The 24,869-nt window shown below is 42.2% G+C and overlaps 1 protein-coding gene across 1 annotated transcript; it reads left to right on the top strand.

The window, feature by feature from the left end:
- The first annotated feature begins 5,122 nt into the window (after positions 1 to 5,122).
- Positions 5,123 to 7,715, top strand: LOC123446757 (zinc finger MYM-type protein 1-like). The gene is made up of 2 exons (XM_045123300.1): positions 5,123 to 6,084; positions 6,168 to 7,715. The coding sequence occupies exons 1-2, from the start codon at positions 5,123 to 5,125 to the stop codon at positions 7,630 to 7,632; spliced, it is 2,427 nt and encodes an 808-aa protein (XP_044979235.1). The 3' UTR covers positions 7,633 to 7,715.
- The last annotated feature ends 17,154 nt before the right edge of the window (positions 7,716 to 24,869 follow it).

Genomic DNA, 24,869 nt, shown 5'->3' with positions numbered 1-24,869 from the left:
GTCATTTTATTCTTTCTAATTTCCCATCGTGATTAGCGCCATGCCTAAACAGGCCTATCCTGCATACCAAATCCGCATACCAAGTCGGGCAGATGTTGTTCCTCATGCATGTAGCCCCGTCCTTGTACTCTTTTTTTGTTCCTAATCTCCGATTGTGACTTTGCCAATCAGTAGCACTGATTACGAGTTAGAGATGCAAGGCTTCTTCGAGCGCTCAATGCCCTCACAAACATGGACATCGTAGAGCGCCTCCCCTAAGACACAAAATCGTCCGGCTGGAATAGTGACAGTAGTAGAAAAGCAACTAGCTGGATTGGATCGGAATTGATCAATTAATTTAGGATCGATGGTCTACACGTCAAGGGTAACCTATTTTTTATTATTATCTAGTTATTTTTTGGAATATATTTTCTTCTTATTAAATACTCTATTTAGTTTGGATTGTTCAGAAAAAAATACTTACTTTGTCGATCGAAGCCAGAATTGTTTTCGATATTTGAGTAATCCAACAAGATTAGTGTTGTAAAAATTGACACTATTTCATATATAATTTTGAGATGACACCAACAATAAAGTTGTAATGATTATTGACAGTTTTCCCCGGAAACCGAGTTTGCACAATTTGCTTTAATATTCGGATATCACCAACCAGGTGCTGCTATAACATAATTTTCAGATTTTAGTTTATAATTCTTTTTACCAGATTTTTGTAAGTTTATATTTTGCAAGAACTAGTATATTTCTATGAAGAACCAATTTTTTTAACATAACATACGAAAGTTGTAGATAATTTCATGTTGATCATCCCAATGTGCTTGCTTGCTTGATTTGCTAAACTTGACAAGGTTCAGAATTGATGTGAGGAAGATATAATTATGCTTTCTTATTCTGGGATGTAGCTATACTTGTATTATTTATCTCATAAAATAAATCAACTAGATTTAAGAGAGATTTACACAAGTTCTAGATGTTAGAAGACAAGACGATGTTAATACATTGATTGATTATTATTTTAACGCTTACATTAAGAGACCCTAGTTTCTAGACCCGCCCCGGGCCCTCGAAATCTCAGGACCGGCCCTGATGATCTCATGGCCATAGGAATGTATACTTGACATGCAGAAAACAATAGCAACAAAATGACACTATCACATGCTACGTTTATAGTTTGGGTCTTTTCCATCACATCATTCCCCTAATGATGTGATCCCGTTATCAACTAAGAACACTTGTCTATGGCCAAGAAACCTTAACCATCTTTGATCAACGAGCTAGTCAACTAGAGGCTCACTAGGGACATTGTTTTGTCTATATATCCACACATGCATTTGTGTTTCCATTCAATACAATTATAGCATGGATAATAAAAAATTATCTTGAAAAAAGAAATATAATAATAACTACTTTATTATTGCCTCTAGGGCATATTTCCGACATGAAACACTTACAGCCAAACACCCGGAAGTAGTTGAGGTTGGGCTTGTTGCTAGTAAGAATTTCATATGGAGTTCTGTTCAAGCCTTTGCGAAGGTGGAGCCGATTGGATGCATGACATGCGGTGTTGATGGCTTCGGCCCAAAAGTTATACAAATATTTAAACTCCGCCATCATGGTTCTTACCGCGTCCATCAACGTCCGGTTCTTCCTTTCTGTCACACCATTTTGTTGAGGAGTGTAAGGTGCAGAGTATTGATTCTTGATTCCTTCATCACTCAGAAATTCTTTTAGGGTATAATTCTTGAACTCGATGCCATTGTCACTTCTAATCATGAATATCTTTGCATTATGTTGGCGTTGAGCTTCATTAGCAAAGTCGATGAAGGTTTGTTGAGTCTCACTCTTTCTCTTGAAAAAGTATACCCAGGTATATCTTGAGTAATCATCCACTATCACCAAGCAATACTTTCTTCCCCCAAGACTATCATAGGATGGAGAACCAAAGAGATCCATGTGGAGGAGTTCCAAGGTCCTTTTTGTGTCGATGATAGTCGTGGGGCGGTGAGCTGTCTCATGAATCTTTCCTTCAATAGGCGCACTGCAAGCATGATCTTTGGCAAAAACTCACATTTGTTAGTCCAAGGACGTGATCTCCTTTGAGGAGACTTTGCAAATATATCATATTGACATCGGCTAGCCGGAGATGCCAAAGCCATCCTACATCAACTTTAGCCATTAGGCTAGTCGCGGCCTTAGTGGGTTGGTCCGAAAAGTTAACCACATAGAGACCGTTATCAACATGCCCAACAACGGCTACTTTAAGATTCTTGCTCCACAACAGGGCCACAGAGTCAATGCCAAAGAAGGTACTAAAGTCCATAAATGCAAGTTGATAAACGAAAAGTAAATTGTATGCGAGGGTCTCAACAAGCATAACCTTTTCAATGGTAAGTTCCGGAGAAATTACCACCTTGCCAAGACCCAATACCTTTGAAATCAAATCGCCAAAGGAGACTTGGGTGGCAATGGATGGGTAAGGATGAACATCCACCACCAAGTCCTTGCTTCTGGTCATATGATTTGTTGCTCCACTATCAAGCAATGAGGACACTCCACCAGAAGCAAACTCCCGCATGAGATCAATGCTTGGATTTAGGTACCCATTATTTAATGGTTCCTCTCACGTTAGTAACAAGGGTCTTAGGGACCCAATTAGACCATTCAATGTACTCATCATAGGAACCAACAATCTTAGCAAAACATTCCCATCACTGGAACGACACAAAACATAAGAGGGATTAAAGTCGTCGACTATGTTGGGTAGAGGGGCATTACCCTTCAAGGCATTACCACCCTTAGCTTGGTATTATTTCTTCACATGAGTACCCTCCCCAGATTTAACAAAGGTTTCCATGAGCTCGGGAGGTTGCTTGGTCTTCTTATTCTTGTTCTTCTTGGACTTGGGTGCAAACCCAACTCCTTCCTTTGCAACCACTTCCTTTTGACTACTCAAAAGGTCATTAAGATTCTTTTCACCTTGGATGCATGTCACAAGGCCTTTCTCAAGCTACTCTTCTAATTTGGTGTTCTCCTACAGAAGATGTGCATGCTTAGAACATGGGTTAATAGCATGGACATTATGAATTAAAACAAATGGAGAGCATGTGGCTATTTCCTTAGTGAGTTTTACTTGAGTTGAGCATGAGACTCTTTTAAAGAGACATGAGCACTCTTCAAGGCCTTGTGAGCTTGGTCAAGTGTTGCAAGCTCTTCCTTGAGTCTAACATGGTCAAGCCCAAGTGCATCCTTTTCGGATTGAAGTCCACGGGTAAGAACAAGAGCATGATCGGGATATTTCTTTAACTTAGCAAGGTCATCGTTATGTGACTCCTCAAGAGTAAAACAAAGTCCTTGCTCTTCTTCAAGAGCAATAGAAAGATTTGCAATCTCATCGGCATAGTCATGACTATGACCTTGTAATGTAGAGATAGTTTCTTCATGAGATTCAATGAGGGCATTAGCCTCTCCGAGTTGTTCCAAGAGAGAAACAGAATGCTTCTTGTATTAACCCTTGAGTTTCCCCATGAATTTATCAAAGGAGTTTTCCTCCTCCACTACCTCTTATTTTTCATCTCCGCTATCCATGGTAACGGAAATGGTAGCTTTGATGTTGGTAGTTTGAGAGTCAGAGGTTACCTTGTTGGATGCCTTGGCCATCAGGCACTTGGCAATGCGGTTCTCGTTGGGGGCCTTGAAGAGAGACACCTTGATTGGAGAAGAGGATGCAATGGCCACCGTGGACATTCCCATTGCTTCACCACTTGTCTCATAGTCACCATCATCATCGGAGAGGTACTCTTCTTGAGCCACCAACACCTTCTGGGGCATCTTCTTGGGGAAGTTGTTCTTGCCTGGGAAGGACTTGGTCTTGTCTTTGCGAATGAGCTTGCCACCATTGTCTTCCTTCTGCTCATAAGGACAATCTGCCACAAAGTGACTCACATTGCAAGAATTGTAGCAAGTTCTCATGCGTTGCTTTCCCTTGGACCCATTTGAGTTGTTCTTGGAGAAGTTGGGGCTTGAGTTTTTCTTGTTTCCCCAAAACTGCCTTGATGCAAGAGCCATGTGCTCGTGGTAAGCATACTTGGTGTATTCAGGACAAGTTTCCTCTTTGTCTTCCTCATCTTCCTCCAAAGCATCCTTGGACTTCAAAGCAAGGTTGGGGGAGTCTTTTCTAAACCGTTGAACCCGGGCTAGAGCATTGTCACCAGTCTTGTTCAATATGTTCATGGAAATAAACTCATCCAACACATCACTTGAGGACAAGGAATGAAAGTCCGACCTTTGACGAATGACGGAGGGCATGGACTTGTTGAAAGGCATGATGGCCTTGACGAACCTGCGCTTAATCCAAGTGTCATCCACATCTTTGCTTCCATGACCCTGAAGATCAACAACAATAGTTGTAACCACTGGCGGAGCGAGCGCCCAGTGACCCTGGGCAATTGCCCGGGCTCGCTGCCACTCGTACGGTGTACACAACCCCACCACAACAGGTAAAGATGCTCTCTACCGAGTGTATTTACCCGGGCAAAACTTGTTTAGGCCTCCTTCACAGCCCAACCCATTTATTTAATCCCGATTACTCTAGCCCACAATAATAAAAAAGAATAGCATCAATCGCTCCACTCCAGGCCACGAGGCGACAGGGAATACCATCGATCGCTCTAGAGTCCAGAGTAGTTATCTACGTCTCCTCGTTTTCTCCAAGTATGCGTACACGCGACAGGGACTTGAAGGCGCCGGATCTTGAAGGCGAGGCGGCGAGGGCATTATCTGCGGCTGCCGGCTGGGTGAGCTGAGGGCCTGAGGCTAGCGGCAGCCGGCAGGCCGACGGGCGACGGCCGAACGACGCGTGGGCAGTCAGTCATCTACTCCTCTCCCCAGTTCCTTCCTTCCCTGACTGCTTGTCTGCTTCCTTCCCTGTAGTTCCTTTCCTTCTTCTTTCAGTAAGATTCCGTGTTAAATTTTTTTGTTAGCTGTTGCAACTTGCAAACTACAGAAAGTCGGAAACTATCAAACTAATATGCAGGAAGAATATACTTTTTTGTTAGCTTCAGATTTCAAACTGGTTGCAAACTACGGAAACTAACTTCAGATTTTTGTTACTCACTAAATTTCAGAGATGAGGAGGTTTTTGGTTAAGAGAGCAAGGACTGAAAATATGAACGATGTGCAACCTGAAGTAGAACTGGAGAAAAGGACTGAAAATGTGAATGATGCGCAGCCTGAAATAGGAGTAGAGCAACCAGCGCCTAGCGTTGCCAATGAATTCAATCCAAATGCGATTGAGCGCGATCCGGGAAAGAGGAAACAAATTTGTGAGTATCCTCCTAATATTCAAGACCAAGTGAGGAGAGCATATATATTGAAGGGTCCAATGCAACCAGATGTGCAAAAGTACCATCGTACTGAATTTGGAAGTTCGCGTTCCTCAAGAGCATTTTCTAAATCTTGGTATAAAAGTTACGAATGGATAGAATACAGTGAGTGGAAGAATGCAGCTTATTGTTTTTATTGTTTTCTCTTTAAGCAACCTGGAAGGGCCGAGCACTTCGGTTATGAAGTCTTCACCAAAGAGGGATTTACAGATTGGAAGCATGCGTCTAAAGGCTTCAAAGATCATATTGGTGGACATGGTAGTAAGCACAACTCTTGTGTCAAGCATTCTGATGATTATAATAATCAAAGACAAAGTGTGGCAAGCACTCTTGCTAGAGCAAGCAAGGAATCAGAAGAAATGTATAAGATTCGCTTAACTTGTTCTGTAAGTTGTTCAAGGTATCTCATGGCACAAGGCTTGGCATTCCGTGGACATGATGAATCAGCTACTTCTCTAAACAAGGGAAACTTTAGAGAGATGATAGATTTGGAAAAAACTAAGAATGAGCAAGTCAGAGATGCTTTTGACCGTGGTGGAAGAAATTGCACAATGACATCTGGCGACATTCAAAAGGAGCTTGCAATGTGTTGTGCACATGAAGTTAGCAAGAAGATCATGGCAGAGCTTGGTGATAAACAATTCTCGGTGCTTATTGATGAATCACGTGATATATCTGTGAAAGAGCAAATGGCTGTGATGTTGAGGTTAGTAGTTTCACTTTTATTTTGTTATTTGTTTGTCATTTATTCTCTATGCAACCAAATGACTTTGTTGCGTTTTTTTATAGGTTTTTGAATGACGAAGGGAAGGTTGTGGAAAGATTTCTTGCTCTGCATCATGTCAAAGATACTACGTCCAACTCACTAAAGGATGCACTTTATGGTATTCTTGATCATTATAAGTTATCAATTTCAAGGATACGGGGTCAAGGATATGATGGGGCTTCAAATATGAGAGGTGAATTTAACGGTTTGCAGAAAAAGATCATAGATGAAAACCCTTATGCTTTCTACGTTCATTGTTATGCTCACCGCCTGCAGTTGGTGGTTGTGTCTGTTGCTAGTAGTTGCTCATCTATTCATGATTTCTTTGAGTACATCTCCTTGATTGTGACCACAACAACAACATCTTGCAAGAGAAGGGATGCATTGATCGAGGCACAACACCAAGATATTCTGGATAGACTTGAGAGTGGTGAGATATCTACTGGAAGGGGCTTGCACCAATCATCTACTCTTCCTAGACCGGGAGATACTAGATGGGGTTCACATCATACTACCTTACTTCGTTTGGATCAAATGTGGTCCTCTGTGTTAAAGGTGCATAGTACAGTTGATGAATATGGACGTGGACCATCTCAAGCAGCGGGTTTGATAGAAAAAATGGAGAGCTTTAAATTTGCTTTCATTCTAAAGCTTATGTTGAAGTTATTTGGCATCACAAATGAGCTTTCAAAAGTACTGCAAAGAAAAGATCTTAATATTGTTCTTGCCATGGAATTAGTTAATGATGTTAAGGCTCGGTTGGAAACGTTCAGAGAGAGTGGTTGGGACAATTTATTTGGTGATGTCCAAGAATTTTGTGGTGCTAATAGTATTCTAGTACCAAATATGGACGAAGTAATACCAGTTCGTGGTCGTTCAAGGAGAGAAGGGAGGATGGTCACTAATCTTCACCATTACCGTGCAGAGATTTTTTATGTTGCCATTGACAAAATATGTGTGGAGATGGATCACCGCTTTAGTGAAGGGGCAAATTGTGTGCTTGATTGCTTCTCATGTCTTGATCCCAAGGACTCTTTCTCCAAGTTCAATGTTGATAAACTTGCTCGTCTTGCTGAAATTTATCATGAAGACTTCTCTAATGATGATCGTGGAACAATAAGAGAGCAGCTCCTCACTTACATAAGCCAAGTGAAAAGGCATGCTTCTTTTTCTACTTGTGATGATGTTCAAAGTTTGGCTATGAAGATGGTTGAAACTAAGAAAAATTTGGTATTTCCATTGGTATACAAACTTATTGAGTTGGCATTGATATTGCCGGTGTCAACCGCATCTGTTGAGAGAGCATTTTCAGCAATGAAAATCATCAAGAATAAATTGCGTAGCAAGATCAACAACGAATGGTTCAATGACTTGATGATATGTTACACCGAGCGGGCATTATTCAAGTTAGTTGATGATAAGGATATTATTCGAACATTTACAACAATGAAGTCTCGGAGAGGACATTTGCCTCGTGATTTTCTTTAGCGCACTATTGGTATGTTCCATCTCACTTTTTCTATTGCTACAAGCTCTCTGTTTTGAATAACAAATCCATTTTCTTATCCTGTAGTGTCTCCCAGGATGTATTGATGGTGTCTCATGGTGGTTTAGACGGCTACACTTTTGGTGGCAAGATAGATAGTTTGGCTGAGCGGCTCTATGCTTCGCCCTATTCTGTGACTTTTGTTGTCAAGTCACAACTTCATTTGCTCTCTGAAATGAAATTTTGATATATTAGTTCACTTTAAAAATTACATTTATGTGACTGTTATGTTTGTATTTTTACTTAAATATCAATGTGGATTTGTGCTTTGCAAGATTGGTGCATATTATATATTATCTATCCGAATACCGATTTTTTTATTTGCATGCTAGACATTCAGTCTTAAGTTGCCCAGGCTTCAAAAAAGTTCTGGCTCCGCCACTGGTTGTAACTCTTCGATATGGTTCATGAAGATCCTCATCCTCGATCATAGCAAATTCATCGGCCTCATCAAGAACCACTTTATGGTTGGACCGTTGAATGCTAGAGCTTCCCTTGTACATGGAGATAATGTGCTCCCAACTATATTTGGAACGAGTGAAGGGACGCAAGTGAGGAAGGTCTTCAATAGGTACAACTTCTTGAAGAAGGAACAAGGCGGAGTGATTGAGCTGATTGTCGGCCTCTTCTCTTGGCATGAGGTTTCTCGGATCATGCGGGTAGTACCCTTTATCAATGATTCTCCAAAGTTGTGTTGTGATGTGGTTCAAATGAGACTTGATACAAAAACCCAGATAGCAAAATCATTCTTGACAAGCTTTGGTGGTGGACCTAGATTAATAATATGCCGTGGGTGGACCGGTCCTCCATAGACCATGGGAGGAGGAAGATAGGAAAAGACATTTGCCCCACTCGTTCCTTGAGGCGTTTTATCCTTTTTCACTACTAGCATTTTCCTTTTCGGAATTACCCCTTACTACTTCTTGAGCTTGCATTGGTTTTTCCCTTGAAGAGGAAAGGGTGATGCAGCAAAGTAGAGATAAGTATTTCCCTCAGTTTGAGAACCAAGGTATCAATCCAGTAGGAGTATCAAGATGAGGCACCAATGAACCTGCGCAAAGACAAACAAACTTGCACCCAACGCGATAAAGGGGTTGTCAATCCCTTCACGATTACTTGCAAGGTGAGGTCTGATGGTGATAAAAGGTAAATATAAGTAAAAGTGCAGCAAGATATTTTTGGTATTTTTGTATGTAGATCTGAATATATAATGTGTAAAATAGACCCGGGGGCCATATTGTTCACTAGAGGCTTCTCTCATGATAGCAAGTATTACGGTGGGTGAACGAATTACTGTCGAGCAATTGATAGAATCGTGCAAATTCATGACGATATCGAAGGAAATGATCTACATATAGGCATCACGTCCGAGACAAGTAGACCGATACTTTCTGCATCTACTACTACTACTCCACACATCGACCGCTATCCAGCATGCATCTAGTGTATTAAGTTCATAATAAACAGAGTAACGCCTTAAGCAAGATGACATGATGTAGAGGGATAAATTCATGCAATATGATATAAACCCCATCTTTTTACCCTTGATGGCAACAACACGATGCGTTTCTCGCTACCCCTTCTGTCACTAGGTGAGGACACCGCACGGTATGAACCCAAAACCAAGCACTTCTCCCATTGCAAGAATTATAGATCAAGTTGGCCAAACGAAACCCATAACTCGAAGAGAATTACAAGGATACGAAATCATGCATATAAGAAATCAGACGAGACTCAAATAATATTCATATAAAATCTGATCATAAATCCACAATTCATCGGATCTCGACAAACACACTGCAAAAGAAAGTTACATCGGATAGATCTCCATGAAGATCATGGAGAACTTTGTATTGAAGATCCAAGAGAGAGAAGAAGCCATCTAGCTACTTGCTATGGACCCGAAGGTCTGTGGTGAACTACTCACGCATCATCGGAGAGGCAATGGTGTTGATGAAGAAGCCCTCCATGTCCGAATCCCCCTCCGGCAAGGCACCAGAATGGTCCCCAGATGGGATCTCCCAGAGACAGAAGCTTGCGGCGGAGGAAAGTATTTTCGTGGCTCTCTCTGTTGGTTTCGGGATTTTTTGGAATTTTTAGGCGAAAGAGGTAGGGCAGAGGGGGCAAGGGGGGCCCACGAGCCTGCTAGGCGCCCCCTGGGGCGTGCCTAGGGGGCTCGTGACCTCCCACGAGACCTCCTGCCTTGGTTCTCAAGTCTTCTGGGTATCTTCTGTTATGGAAAAAAATCATCCCGCAGGTTTTATTCCGTTTGGACTCTGCTTAATATTCTTTTCTGAAAAAGGTCAAAAACACGGAAAAAACAGAAACTGGCACTAGGCACTAAGTTAATAGGTTAGTACCAAAAATGATATAAAATGGCATATAAATGCATATAAGACATCCCAAGTTGATAATATAATAGCTTGGAACAATCAAAAATTACAGATACGTTGGAGACGTATCACCCCCCGAATCCGAAGTTGTGGGATTAGACACCAACAACGGGTCGGTAGGCGGTTTGCAAATATCAAGGAAATCCTTAAGCATGTTCTTGACTTTGATAGCCACTAAGGATTTAAATGTGGACATGACCTCATTCAATTCCTCTCGGGTGATCGAGTTTGGAGTAGCTCCCTCGGGCACCTCCTGAACCCGGTCCCCGTCATCAATCATACTCTTTGGGTGGTGAAACCCTTAATAAAGAGACGAGGCTCTGATACCAATTGAAAGGATTGATATGGTTTACTAGAGGGGGAAGGAAACTAACAAATATTAAAATTTTCTTTAAACAAATAAGGTTTAGCAACAAATAGGTTGACTAGATATGCAACTAGGTGAGCAACATATATGATGCTAACAACAACAATAATAAGCAACGATTAAATACAAGTAAAGGTAATAAATAACCACAAGTGGAACCGATGAAGACGAGGATGTATTCCCGAAGTTCCTTCCCTTTGAGGGGAAGTACATTCCCGTTTGAGCGGTGTGGAGGCACAATGCTCCCCAAGATGCCACTAAGGCCACCGTATTCTCCTCATGCCCTCACACAATGCGAGGTGTCGTTATTCCACTAAGTGGTGCCCTTGAAGGCGGCAACCAAACCTTTACAAACAAGGTTGGGGAAATCTCCAGAACTTAATTGGAGGCTCCCAACAAGACCATGAAGCTTCACCATAATGGAATTGTTGGGGAACGTTGCATGGGAAACAAAAAAATTCCTACGCACACGAAGACCTATCATGGTGATGTCCATCTACGAGAGGAGATTTGGATCTACGTACCCTTGTAGATCGCATAGCAGGAAGCGTTAAGAAACGCGGTTGGTGTAGTGGAATCGTATCTTCACGTCCCTCGATCTGCCCCACGAACCGTCCCGCGATCCGTCCCACGATTCGTTCCGATCTAGTGCCGAACGGACGGCACCTCCGCGTTCAGCACACGTACAGCTCGACGATGATCTCGGCCTTCTTGATCCAGCAAGACAGATGGAGAAGTAGATGAGTTCTCTGGCAGCATGACGGCGTGCCGGTGGTGTTGATGATCTACTCCTGCAGGGCTCCGCCCGAGCTCTAGAGAAATCTGTTCTAGAGGTAAAACTATGTGGCCTAGGGTTGAGTTGCACGTGTCAAAAGTTGCTCAAATCAGCCCTAAATCACCACTATATATTGGAGGGAGGGGGAGGAGGCTTGCCTTGAGGACCAAGCCCTCAAGGGTGCGCCGGCCAACGAGGAGAGGAGGAATCCTACTCCAATTAGGTTTGGAAGGTGGAGTCCTCCTCTTCCTTCCCACCTCCCTTTTTTTCTCTTTGGTTTTTCTTTTCTTGGCGCCAAGGCATTCTTGGGCTGTCCCACCAGCCCACTAAGGGCTGGTGCGCCACCCTAAAGCCATTGGGATCCCTCCGGGAGGGTTGCCCCCTCCCAATGAACTTTCAGAACCCATACGTCACTGCCGGTACAATGCCGGTAATGCCCGAAAACTTTCCGGTAACCAAATGAAACCATCCTATATATCAATTTTCGTTTTCGGACCATTCAGGAAACCCTCGTGACATCCTTGATCTCATCCAGGACTCCGAACAACATTCGGTAACCACACATATAACTCAACTATACTAAAACATCGCCGAACCTTAAGTGTGCATACCCTGCGGGTTCGAGAACTATGTAGACATGCCCCGAGGCACTCCTCGTTAAATATCCAATAGCGGGACCTGGATGCCCATATTGGATCCTACATATTCTCTTAAGATCTTATCGGTTGAACCTCAGTGTCAAGGATTCATATATTCCCGTATGTCATTCCCTTTGTCCTTCGGTATGTTACTTGCGTGAGATTTGATCGTCGGTATCCGCATACCTATTTCAATCTCGTTACCAGCAAGTCTATTTACTCGTTCTGTAATACAAGATCCCATGACTTACACTTAGTCACATTGCTTGCAAGGCTTGTGTGTGATGTTATATTACCGAGTAGGCCCCGAGATACCTCTCCGTCACACAGAGTGACAAATCCCAGTGTTTATCCATGCCAACCCAACAGACACCTTCGGAGATATGTGTAGAGCACCTTTATAGTCACCCAGTTACGTTGTGACGTTTGATGCACACAAGGTATTCCTCCGGTGCCAGTGAGTTATATGATCTCATGGTCATAGGAACAAATACTTGACACACGGAAAACAATAGCAATAAAACGACACGATCAATATGCCACGTTCATAGTTTGGGTTTAGTCCATCACATGATTCTCCTAATGATGTGATCGAGTTGTCAAGTGACAACACTTGCATATAGCCAGAAAACCTTGACTATCATTGATCACGTGGCTAGCCAACTAGAGGCTTGCTAGGGACATTGTTTTGTCTATATATCCACACATGTATCCATGTTTTCATTCAATACATTTATAGCATGCATATAAACGATTATCTTTAAAAAGGAAATATAATAATAACTATTTATCATTGCCTCTAGGGCATATTTTCAACAGTCTCCCACTTGCACTAGAGTCAATAATCTAGTGCTCACATCATCATGCGATTTACATTGTAATAAATCGAACACCCATACAGTTCTGGTGTTGATCATGTTTTGCCCGTGGAAGAAGTGTAGTCAGCGGGTCTGCTACATTCAGATCCGTGTGCACTTTTAAATTATTCACGTCCTCCCATTCGACATAGTCGTGGATGAGGTTGAAGCATCATTTGATGTGTCTGGTCTTCTTGTGAAACCTTGGTTCCTTTGCTAAGGCAATGTGATGACCCACAAGTGTAGGGGATCTATCGTAGTCCTTTCGATAAGTAAGAGTGTCGAACCCAACGAGGAGCAGAAGGATCTGGCAAGTGGTTTTCAGCAAGGTATTCTCTACAAGTACTGAAATTATCGGTAACAGATAGTTGTGTGGTAAGATGATTCGAAGCAAGTAGCAAGTAACAATAGTAACAAAGGTGCAGCAAGATGGCCCAATCCCTTTGGTAGCAAGGGAAAAGCATGGACAAACTCTTATAGGAGGTAAAGCGCTCCCGAGGACACATGGGAATTTTTGTCAAGCTAGTTTTCATCATGTTCATATGATTCACGTTCGCTACTTTGATATTTCGATATGTGGGTGGACCAGTGCTTGGGTGCTGCCCTTACTTGGACAAACATCCCACTTATGATTAATCCCTCTCGCAAGCATCCGCAACTATGAAAGAAGAATTAAGACAAAGTCTAAACATAGCATTAAACTAGTGGATCCAAATCAGCCCCTTACGAAGCAACGCATAAACTAGGGTTTAAGCTCCTGTCACTATAGCAACCCATCATCTAATTATTACTTCACAATGCCTTCCTCTAGGCCCAAATAATGGTGAAGTGTTATGTAGTCGACGTTCACATAACACCACTAGAGGAAAAACAACATACAATGCATCAAAATATCGAACGAACACCAAATTCACATGACTACTTATAGCAAGACTTATCCCATGTCCTCAGGAACAAAAGTGACTACTCACAAAGCATAATTATGTTCATGACCAGAGAGGTATTGCATAGCATCAAGGATCTGAACATATAATCTTCCACCGAGTAATCCAACTAGCATCAACTACAAAGAGTAATTAACACTACTAGCAACCTTACAAGTACCAATCAGAGTCGCGAGACGGAGATTGGTTACAAGAGATGAACTAGGGTTTGGAGATGACATGGTGCTGATGAAGATGTTGATGGTGATGAGTCCCCTCCGATGAGAGGAGTGTTGGTGATGATGATGGCGATGATTTCCCCCTCCGGGAGGGAAGTTTCCCCGGCAGGACGACCCTGTTGGAGCTCTAGATTGGTTCTGCTCAAGTTCCGCCTCGTGGCGGCGATTCCTCCCGAAAGCGTCCTCCTGATTTTTTCTGGAATGAAACCCTCCTTTTAGAAAAAGATGGGGGCCAGAGGGGCAACAGGGGGCCCACAAGCCCCCTAGGCGCGGCCAGGGGGTAGGTCGCGCCTAGCAGGCTTGTGGCCTCCTAGTGGCTCCCCTCTGGTACTTCTTCCGCCCAGTATTTTTTATAAATTCCAAAATAATTCCTCGTTGATGTTCACGGCTTTTGGAGTTGCGCGGAATAGTTATCTCAAACTTGTTCCCTTTTCAGACGAGAATTTCAGCTGCCGCCATTCTGCCCTCTTCATGTAAACCTTGAGAGAGAAAAGGCATAAGTATTGTACTGTGAAGTGTAATAACAACCCATAAAGCGATAAATATGAATATAAAAGCATGATGCAAAATGGACGTATCAACTCCCCCAAGCTTAGACTTCGCTTGTCCTCAAGCGGAAACCAAGATCAATAAACATGCCCATATATTTAGAGATAGAGGTGTCGACAAAACAAAATACGGACATGCAGGCATCATGATCATAATCAGAACAGCAATAATGCCATATAATCTCTTATGCTGAAGTGACAATTCCTTCACAAAGTAAAGTATAGATCAAGAAACTTATTGAGAATTAACAACCAACAACCTTTAGTCATTGAAGCAATTGCAATTTATCATAACATCGGAAAGAGTCAAATAAGAGCTTGTAAAGCAAATCCACATACTCAATCATCCTTTCGTCTCCTACAATTGCTAAACCTCACGTGGTACTCATGAGAACAAAGTTTCAGTTGGACACAGAGAAAGATAGGGGCTTATAGTTTCGCCTACCAACTACTTACCTCAAGGGTAATGTCAACAATAATAATTCATGAATACTTACTTCGAAGTTGACATATGAATATAGATCTTTCCCTAGCACATGACGTTAGCCAAGGTAAAGAAGAAATAAGGAATTGGTGTTGATCACCATGACTCTTTTTAGGACAAAAAGTAAAGGTACAAGATAGGCCCTTCGCAGAGGCAAGCAGAGGTTGTCATGCGTTTTTTAGGTTTGCATGTGTGACCTCTTAGTGTGAAGGAACGTCACTTTATATTGCCTCCTGGGATAAAGAACTTTATTATGCAGTCCGTCGCTTTTATGTCTTCCTCATCACAGGTTCGTACAAAACTTATTTTCCACACACTAATAAATCATACATATTTAGGGAGCAATTTTTATTGCTTGCAGCGATGACAACTTACTTGAGGGATCTTATTCAATCCATAGGTAGGTACTGTGGACTCTCATGGCAAAACTGGGTCGAAGGTTTATGGATGCATAAGTCCTATCTCTACTTAGTGCGGAAGTTTTGGATGATATAAGGTGGAAGCAATCGTCACATGCTAAGGGATCTCTAGTCATATAACATTGTTCGGAACCAAGCAAACATAATTCATTATGTTGTCTTCCTTGTCCAACATCTACTTCTAAGCATGTAATAGTTTAATGAGTGTTCACAATCATAGATGTTGTCAAATATGATATATTTATATGTGAACCTCTTCTTCTTTATTACTTCCTATTAATTGCAACAATGACCAAGGTCTACGTTTGTCCACCTACAACAAGTTTCAATCAACATTCTTTTTATATGTGAAGCCATCACTTCCCATAAGATCATTACATGATCTTTCATGCTTTTGTTCTTTTATCATTCTTTTCTTTAGATCAAGGCATGAAGCAAGGCCCTTAACTAAAACACTCTTTATTATCTGACTCACGAGCTCGAATACATTGGGGGTAGCACAGAGGAAAACTCAAGCCTAGAACACTAAGAACTTTATTCTACTAGAGAAAGATAAAACCAAAAAGGATCGAACTAAGAAAAGTTAAAGGCAAAAGATGTGATGGTGATACGATACCGGGGCAACTCCCCCAAGCTTGGCACAAGCCAAGGGGGTAGCCCATACCCGTGCCTAGTTGTATTCCTTCGAAGGTGATGGTGGTGGAGTTGTTGCAGAGGTCTTGAACTTGTTTAATTTCCTCTTGAGCACAAAATTCTGCTCCTTCAGATTGTTAATTTCCTCTTCAAGCCTCAACACCTTTTGGCATAATTCTTGCTTACTCTCCTGCAAAAGACGAGAAGGGATAAATAAAATCTTAGGCTTCTTCCTTGAGACAGGGAGGCTCGACTTCTTGAACTCCACATGTGTGTCTCCAGGTTGGGGTAGAGGAGCCTCCTCTTCATCGGAACTTGTTCCTTCCTTCCCCTTGGGATCATAATCTTATTCCTCATCAGTGGTCCAACCATAATGATCCAAGTCCCCATAGACCTTGGGGTTAGCAAGGTAATCGGCCACATAGCCCTCCCCCTCAGAATCTTGAGAAGACATCTTGCCCTAAATCTGCAGCAAAAACAGGCTCGAAACGAAAGCAGAGGATAATTGCGTGATACGAGGGTCAGACCTTTCGGGAGAATATATAATGAATTTTTCCCGACGAGAAGAAGTACTCCTCAAGAAAATGGACTCCAGGAGGCACACGAGGTTCCCACAAGCCCCCTGGGCGTGCCCAAGGAGTAGGCTGCGCCTAGCAGGCTTGTCGCCTCCTCGTGCGCTCTTCGGACTACTTTAAATTTTTCTATTTTGCTAAAAATTCCAAAACGGAGAAAAATTCCTACTGGAAAAATTCTGGAGTCGGTTTACTTACTGAATCACATACCTCTTTGTTTTCGGAGTCTGAAACAGGCTGATAAATATCCCATAAGTACTCCTACGGACTTATGGTATTAATAATATTGCTTTCAACATTTATGGGAGTACATGAGATATAATGCTTGATTCTTTGCCCATTTACCACTCACGGAAAATTACCTTCCGTGTTGTTGATCTTGATGGCACCGGAACGATATACGTCCTCAACAATGTAAGGACCTTCCCATTTAGAGAGAAGCTTGCCTGCAAAAAATCTTAAACGAGAATTATATAGCAAGACATAATCACCTACATTGAACTCACGTTTTTGTATCCTTTTATGATGCCACCTCTTAACTTTTTCTTTGAACAACTTGGCATTTTCATATGCCTGAGCTCTCCATTCATCAAGTGAGCTAATATCAAATAACCTCTTCTCACTAGCAAGTTTGAAATCAAAGTTGAGCTCTTTGATTGCCCAATAAGACTTATGCTCTAGATCAAGAGGTACATGACATGCTTTACCGTAAGCCATTTTGTACGGAGACATGCCCATGGGATTCTTGTAAGCAGTTCTATAAGCCCACGGTGCAGCATCAAGCTTCTTAGACCAATTCTTTCTAGACCTATTAAGAGTCTTTTGCAGAATTAGTTTAATCTCTCTATTACTTTGCTCTACTTGACCACTAATACATCTCCACCGTATCTACTTTTCCAAACTCTTTTGCCCTTGTTTTGGACTCTAATTTGCATGATTTGAATGGAACTAAACCGGACTAACGCTGTTTTCAGCAGAATTGCTATGGTGTTGTTTTGCGCAGAAATAGAAGTTCTCGGAATGACCTGGAAATTTACGAGGATTTTTTGTGGAATATATAAAAAATACTGGCGCAAGAATCAACCAGAGGCGTGGAGCAAGGAGCCCACAATCCCAGGAGGCACGGGGCCCCTGGCTGCGCCTAGCAGGCTTGTGGGGGCCTCGGGGCTCCGCCGCCTCCAACCCCAGCTCTATTTAGTCCCTTTCGTCTAGAAAAAAATCAAGGAGAAGAGTTCATCGCGTTTTACGATACGGAGGCGCCGCCACCACCTATTCTTCCTCTGGAGGGCAGATCTGGAGTCCGTTCTGGGCTCCGGAGAGGGGAGATCGTCACCGTCGTCATCACCAACCTTCCTTCATCGCCAATTCCATGATGCTCTTCACCGTTCGTGAGTAATCTCATCGTATGCTTGCTGGACGGTGATGGGTTGGATGAGATCTATCATGTAATCGAGTTAGTTTTGATGGGGATTGATCCCTAGTATCCACTATGTTCTGAGATTGATGTTGCTACTACTTTTCCATGCTTAATGCTTGTCACTAGGGCCCGAGTGCCATGATTTCAGATCTGAACCTATTATGTTCTCGTCAATATATGTGTGTTCTTGACCCTATCTTGCAAGTTGTAGTCACCTACTATGTGTTATGACCCGGAAACCCCGGAGTGACAATAGCCGGAACCACTCCCGGAGATGACCATAGTATGAGGAGTTCATGTATTCACTAATTGCTAATGCTTTGTTCCGGTTCTCTATTAAAAGGAGAACCTTAATATCCCATAGTTTCCATATGGACCCCGCTGCCACGGGAGGGGTGGACAATAGATGTCATGCAAGTTCTTTTCATAAGCACCTATGACTATATACGGAATGCATGCCTACATTACATTGACGTACTGGAGCTAGTTACATATCTCCCCATGTTATAACTGTTGCATGATGAATGTCATCCGGCATAATTATCCATCACCGATACAATGCCTACGAGTATTTTCCTACTAGTCCTTGCTACGTTACTTTGCCGCTACTGCTGTCACTTCTGCTATTGTTACCGCTATTGCTGTCACTGCTGCTACTGTTACCGTTGCTACTTTTGCTATCACACTACTTTGCTACTGATACTTTGCTACAGATACTAAGTCTTTCAGGTGTGGTTGAATTGACAACTCAACTGCTAATACTCGAGAATATTCTTTGGCTTCCCCTTGTGTCGAATCAACAAATTTTGGTTGAATACTCTACCCTCGAAAACTGTTGTGATCCCCTATACTTGTGGGTTATCAAGACTATTTTCTGGCGCCGTTGCCGGGGAGGCATAGCACTATTCGCTGAGTCACTTGGGATTTACGTGTGTTGATCACTATGAGGAATACGAGAGATCCAAAAACTAAAGTCTTGCCCTCAACTACGAGGACAGGTAAGGAACTGCCATCTAGCTCTGCACTTGATTCACCTTCAGTTATGAGTAAGTTTGCGACACCACCGCCTACTAGAAATTTTGATATGTCGCCTGTGCTTGATGATGCTACTTCTGCTATCCATGATGCTTTGCTTGATACTTCTTTGCCACTAGTGCATTCCTAGATGCACAAATTGCTAGAGTTGCTGCTGAATGTGATGATACTTCTGAGACTGCTGAAATTATTGAAGTAGAACCTGCTATTTCACCTGTTAGAACTAGCTCTCCTAGATATGAATTGCCTGATATACCTGAGGGTTATGTTATGGAGGGAGAGATAGCTGAGGACATTCTTGCTTGTAAGGATAGCTATGATCTTGAGAAATTACTGCGAAAGTGGAAAGAAAAACCTATGAATTCTAGGATGAAATACGACCCGAAGTTTGCTACTTTGCCTATCTTTATGACCGATAAGGATTATGAATTCTCTGTAGATCATGAGTTAATCACTTTGGTCGAATCTGATCCTTTTCATGGTTATGAGTCTGAAACGGTTGTAGCACATCTTACTAAGCTGCACGATATAGCCACCCTATTCACGAGTGAGGAAAAGATCCGCCACTACTATATCCTTAAGTTGTTTCCTTTCTCGCCAAAGGATGATGCTAAGACTTGGTTCACTTCTCTTGCTCCTGGTTGTGTGCATAGTCCCCAGGATATGATCTACTACTTCTTTGAGAAATATTTTTGTGCCCATAAGAAACAAGCTGCCTTGCAGGATATATATCACTTTGTGCAAGTTGAAGAAGAGAGTCTCCCACAAGCTTGGATGAGGCTTGTCCAGCTGCTGAATGCTCTGCCTGATCACCCTCTTGAGAAGAATGAAATACTTGATATCTTCTATAATGGACTAACCGATGCTTCTAGGGACCACCTAGATAGTTGTGTTGGTTGTGTTTTTCGGGAATGAACTACGGAACAAGCTGAGATTATATTGAATAGTATCTTGTGCAATGAGAATGCTTGGACTATTCCCGAACCACCTCCGAATCCTACTCCAAAGAAAAGAGGTATTCTATTCCTCAGTCCTAAAGATATGCAAGAAGCTAAGAAATCTATGAAAGAGAAAGGCATTAAATCTGAAGATGTCAAAAATCTACCACCTATCAAAGAGATCCATGGTCTTGATAACCCGACACAGGTAGTAGAGGTAATTCTATTCATAGATTCAATGAGAGTGATATTCCTTTTGATAAACCTGCTAGCTTATGCCTAGATGAATTTGATAACTTTGTTGCCAAACAACAAAGTTTCAGTGATTATGTTAGCTGACAATTGGAACAGAATGCTTGTATTCTTAGTCATTTAAGTGCTTGTGTGGATAGAAACGTCAATGAACATAAGCTTTTGAGTAAACATGCCTCTATGGTTACTACTCAAGTAGAACAAGTACTTGAGGCTCAAAATTACTTGCTCAATGAGTTGAATGACAATTCTGTCAGAGTCGTCACTAGAGGTGGTAGAATGACCCAGGAACCTTTGTATCCTGAGGGTCATCCTAAGAGAATTGAACAAGATTCTCAAGGAGTTAGCACCGAGGCACCTAGTCATCATAGGAAGAAAAAGAGAGATGATAGGAACTTGAATGCTAGCAAACCTACAATTGTTACTCCCGAGAATCCAAATGATGTCTCTGTTTGTGATGCCGAAACACAATCTGGTGATGAACATGAGCCTAGTGATAATATTGATAGTGGTGTTCATGATGATGCTCAACCTAGCAATGATAAGGATGTGGAGATTGAACCAGTTGATCTTGATAACCCACAACCTAAGAATAGGAGATATGATAAGAACGATTTCATTGCTAGGAAGCATGGTAAAGAAAGGGAACCATGGGTTCAGAAACCCATGCCCTTTCCTCCCAAACCATCCAAGAAAAAGGATGATGAGGATTTTGAGCGCTTTGTTGAAATGATTAGACCTGTCTTTCTGCAAATGTGTTTGACAGATATGCTCAAAATGTCTCGTTATGCTAAGTAGATGAAGGATATTGTGACCAATAAAAGGAGGATACCTGAGGTTGAGATTTCCACCATGCTTGCCAACTACACCTCCAAGGGTGGAACTCCTAAGAAACTAGGTGATCCCGGAGTGCCCACTATACCTTGCTCCATTAAAGAAAATTATGTTAGAACTTCTTTATGCGACCTTGGAGCTGTTGTTAGTGTTATGCCTCTCTCTCTCTATTTATCGTAGACTTGAATTGGATAAGTTGACACCCACTGACATGTCTTTGCAAATGGCCGACAAATCAACTGCTTTTCCTATCGGCATTTGCGAGGATGTGCTTGTTGTGGTTGCTAACATTACTATCTTAACGGACTTTGTTATTCTGGATATTCCCGAGGATGATGCCATGGCTGTCATCCTTGGAAGACCCTTTTTAAACACTGCAGGGGCTGTTATTGATTGCAACAAAGGCAATGTCACTTTCCATGTCAATGGTAATGAGCATACGGTGCACTTTCCGAAGAAACAATATCGAGTACATTGCATCAATGCTATTGAAAAAACGTCATCGGTTCTTATTGGGAGCTTTGAATGCCATATACCTACTGTTAAGATGAAGTATGATTTGCTTGTTGGGGATATGCACATCCCCATTGAGATAACCTAGTGACTATTCAAAAATTCTCCGGTTTTATGCGACTCGATTTTTTTGTCAAGGAGACTTGATCAACCTCATTGACGGATTTATTTTGATGACCATGAGATGGATGAATCTAGGAGTCACAATCCTGTGTTCCAAACTTTTATTTTCCGTTGTTTAGAAGAAAAATGATAAATTTAGCTTTAGTTTTTCCTGTTTTCTGCTTCTTGCGTCCCGTAGAAAAGTGTCCCGAAACTAAAAGTTCTTCAAATGCCCTGAAATTCAAGTATGATTTTTTCTGGAATTTTTGAAAAATTCTGAGATCGAGAGCTAGTCAGGGGGATGCACCAGTGGGCCACAAGCCCAGGAGGCACGGCACCCCCCTGGCCGCACCTACGAGGCTTGTGGGGCCCACGTGGCCCCCCTCCACTTATTCCAGCTCCCATCTCCTTCTCCTACCTCCAGAAAAAATCATTCCACAGCTCAAACCCGTGTTCTTGCTCTTCTTGCTGCGATTTTCGATCTCCTTGTGCAAGGCCCCATTCACCAAACTGTTTTGAGGGAATTGTTCCTTGGTATGTGACTCCTCCATTGGTCCAATTAGGTTTTTCTCTAGTACCTTATTCGTTGCGTATTTTTGCTGCCTTGGTGACCCTGTTCTGGAGCTTCGCATGCTAATTTTAGTTGGTCCCAAGTAGTTTTGATGCATGATATGGCCTCTAGGCACTTGTAGGGGTAGATCCGATGAGTTTCGTTGAGCCTTGTTCACTTTTCTCTGAAGTCACTAAAACTTTCAGAAAAGGAAGATGTCGAGGAGAACTATCATGGTGGTTCCTCAAGCAAGAAGGGTCCCCGTCTCGCGATTCGGGAGCCCGATCCTTACCAACCAAGGAACGCACAGGTACAACCATGTGAATGGCCTTCTGATGAATTCATGATTGATGCAAGTTTCAAAGACGAGTTTGATACATTTGTTCAGAACGCCGGGCTCGAAGAATTCATCTCTGATAAATGTGAACAGTATACTAGTCTCACTGCCTCTTTTGTTCATAGATTCAAATTTTCAGCAGGCCGTGACACATCCATACTGTTTGATCTGTATGACAAATCGTATACCATGGACTTAGAGTATTTCAATAGAATTTGCAAGATACCTGATTGGGGTAGTCTCAATGATCCTCCTAAGTCTTCGGTTCGAGATTTCATCTCTAGTATAACTGTTGGAGAAACTAGAGATATTACGCAGGCTACCATGGGGAGCATTCATTTTCCTGCCTTGCATTAATTTGCCCTCTTCATAGGTAGATGCATTAACGGCAAGATTGAGCATTGTCACCTCTGCGCACCTGACCTTAGTATTCTTAAGAGCGCACTAATGGGTGATAGAAGTTTCAACATGGGAGCTATAATCGCGAGGAGGCTAAATAATAATGCTAACTAAGGGGATTTCTTTGGTGGGATCTATGCCACTCGCATAGCAAATTTTCTTGGAGTACCCATCCGCGAAGGAGATCCCCCGCTCCATACAACTCTCCTTGATCGCGCCGCTATGATACGTTATCAGTTCCTTGAGAGGGATAATGAATCCCTCCTATACCGGTTAATATTTAACCGACAACGTGTTTTCCGTATTACTCTTCCTGCTCCTGCCTTCTTTGACTTTCAGGTAAAACGGAGATATTACATAACCAGAGGAGAGGCAGAGGAGTATGAGAGGGAGGCGAAGGCTGCTCGCCTCCGTGAGGCAGCTATTCAGGCGGTAGCTGCCGCGTTCCCATACAACCCCCATTATGATTTTGGATATCGCCCGGACCAGCCGTGGGAGTAGACCAACTTAGGCCAAAATCCTAAGCTTGGGGGAGACGTGTTTCTCACCGACTTTATATTCTTGCTCACGCTTTCACTTTTATAGTCGGTGTTCACATCTTGCCACTGTATCATCCTTGCTAGTTTATTTCTTTTTCTCGCTTTCTTCTCGTGTGTTTGTTTAGATTGAGAAAACACAAAAAGATTTCTCGTTCTTCTTTTGCTTGTTGGGAGCTTTCCCGTGTAAATATTTTTCTTTTTCTTTGGGTCAAGGTAGAAAACCATGGTTACAATGTTTCGTAGCTCTCGCATGCATATCTATTTATCTGTCAAAGAGCCATATTACTTTGTCTTCTCCTTTGTGTTTGCTCGCAGATTCCAGCATAGTCCAATGCACGAACACTCTTATTATTGTTCACATCATTGGGTCGTGCAAGTGAAAGGCAATAATGACGATATATGATGAAGTGACTGAGCCTGGAAAAGATGGTATGAACTCGATCTATTTTGTTTTTGTAAATATGACTAACTCATCATTCCTAATTCAGCTTTGTTATGAGAGAAACATGTTTGCAATGACAACTTAGGGATCATAGTTTCTGATGCCATGCTTAATTAGCTAGGAGCTTAAAATGGTTTGTCTTGGATGCCAACATGAATTTTGAGATGATTATAATGTAGTATGATAGGATGGTATCCTCCTTTGAATGTTTCAAGTGGCTTGACTTGGTGCATGTTTACGCATGTAGTTGAAACAAAATCAACATAGCCTCTATGATATTCACGTTTATGGTAACTTGTATCCTACTCATTCTTGCACTCAATGTTGGTTAATTTCAATGCATATTGATGAGTGTTGTCGCTCTCTAGTTGGTCGCTTCCCAGTCTTTTGCTAGCCTTCACTTGTAATAAGCGGGAATAGTGCTTGTGCATCCACTTCCATAAACCCAAAGTTGTTCCATATGAGTCCACCATACCTACCTATACGCGGTATCTACCTGCCGTTCCAAGTAAATTTGCATGTGCCATTCTCTAAACCTTCAAGAAATAATCTATTTTGCATGCCTGAACCGCTCATGTGGCGACAAGGGGCGATCAGTATCTTCCACGCTAGGCATGTTATCCTTGATACGTGTTTATTCACTATCAGTCACGAGAAAGGGGCCGGTAATTGGAATGCCCAGTTCCATGCTCAAATCGAAATGATAATTGCAAACAAAACTCCCCCTGGATTGTTGTTGGTATGGACGGCACCTGAGTATTCGGCTAGTCGTGGAGTGTGATTGATCGGTGGTGGGGGAGTCAAAACTTTACTTTTCTGTTTGGGAACCGCCTATAGTATGTGTAGCATGGAAGATGGTGAAAACTCTTGGTCATCGCGTTGACAATGAAAGCATGCCACCCAAACTTATTTATCTCTGCCTTCAAAGCTTAAGCTCTGGCACCTCTGCAAATCAATGCTTCCCTCTGCGAAG

This window comes from Hordeum vulgare, chromosome 4H, assembly GCF_904849725.1.
Source record: "Hordeum vulgare subsp. vulgare chromosome 4H, MorexV3_pseudomolecules_assembly, whole genome shotgun sequence".
In the NCBI taxonomy this organism is placed as follows: Eukaryota; Viridiplantae; Streptophyta; class Magnoliopsida; order Poales; family Poaceae; genus Hordeum; species Hordeum vulgare.
Note: the sequence above shows the minus strand (reverse complement) of the source record. Positions and strands in the feature narration are given on the sequence as shown.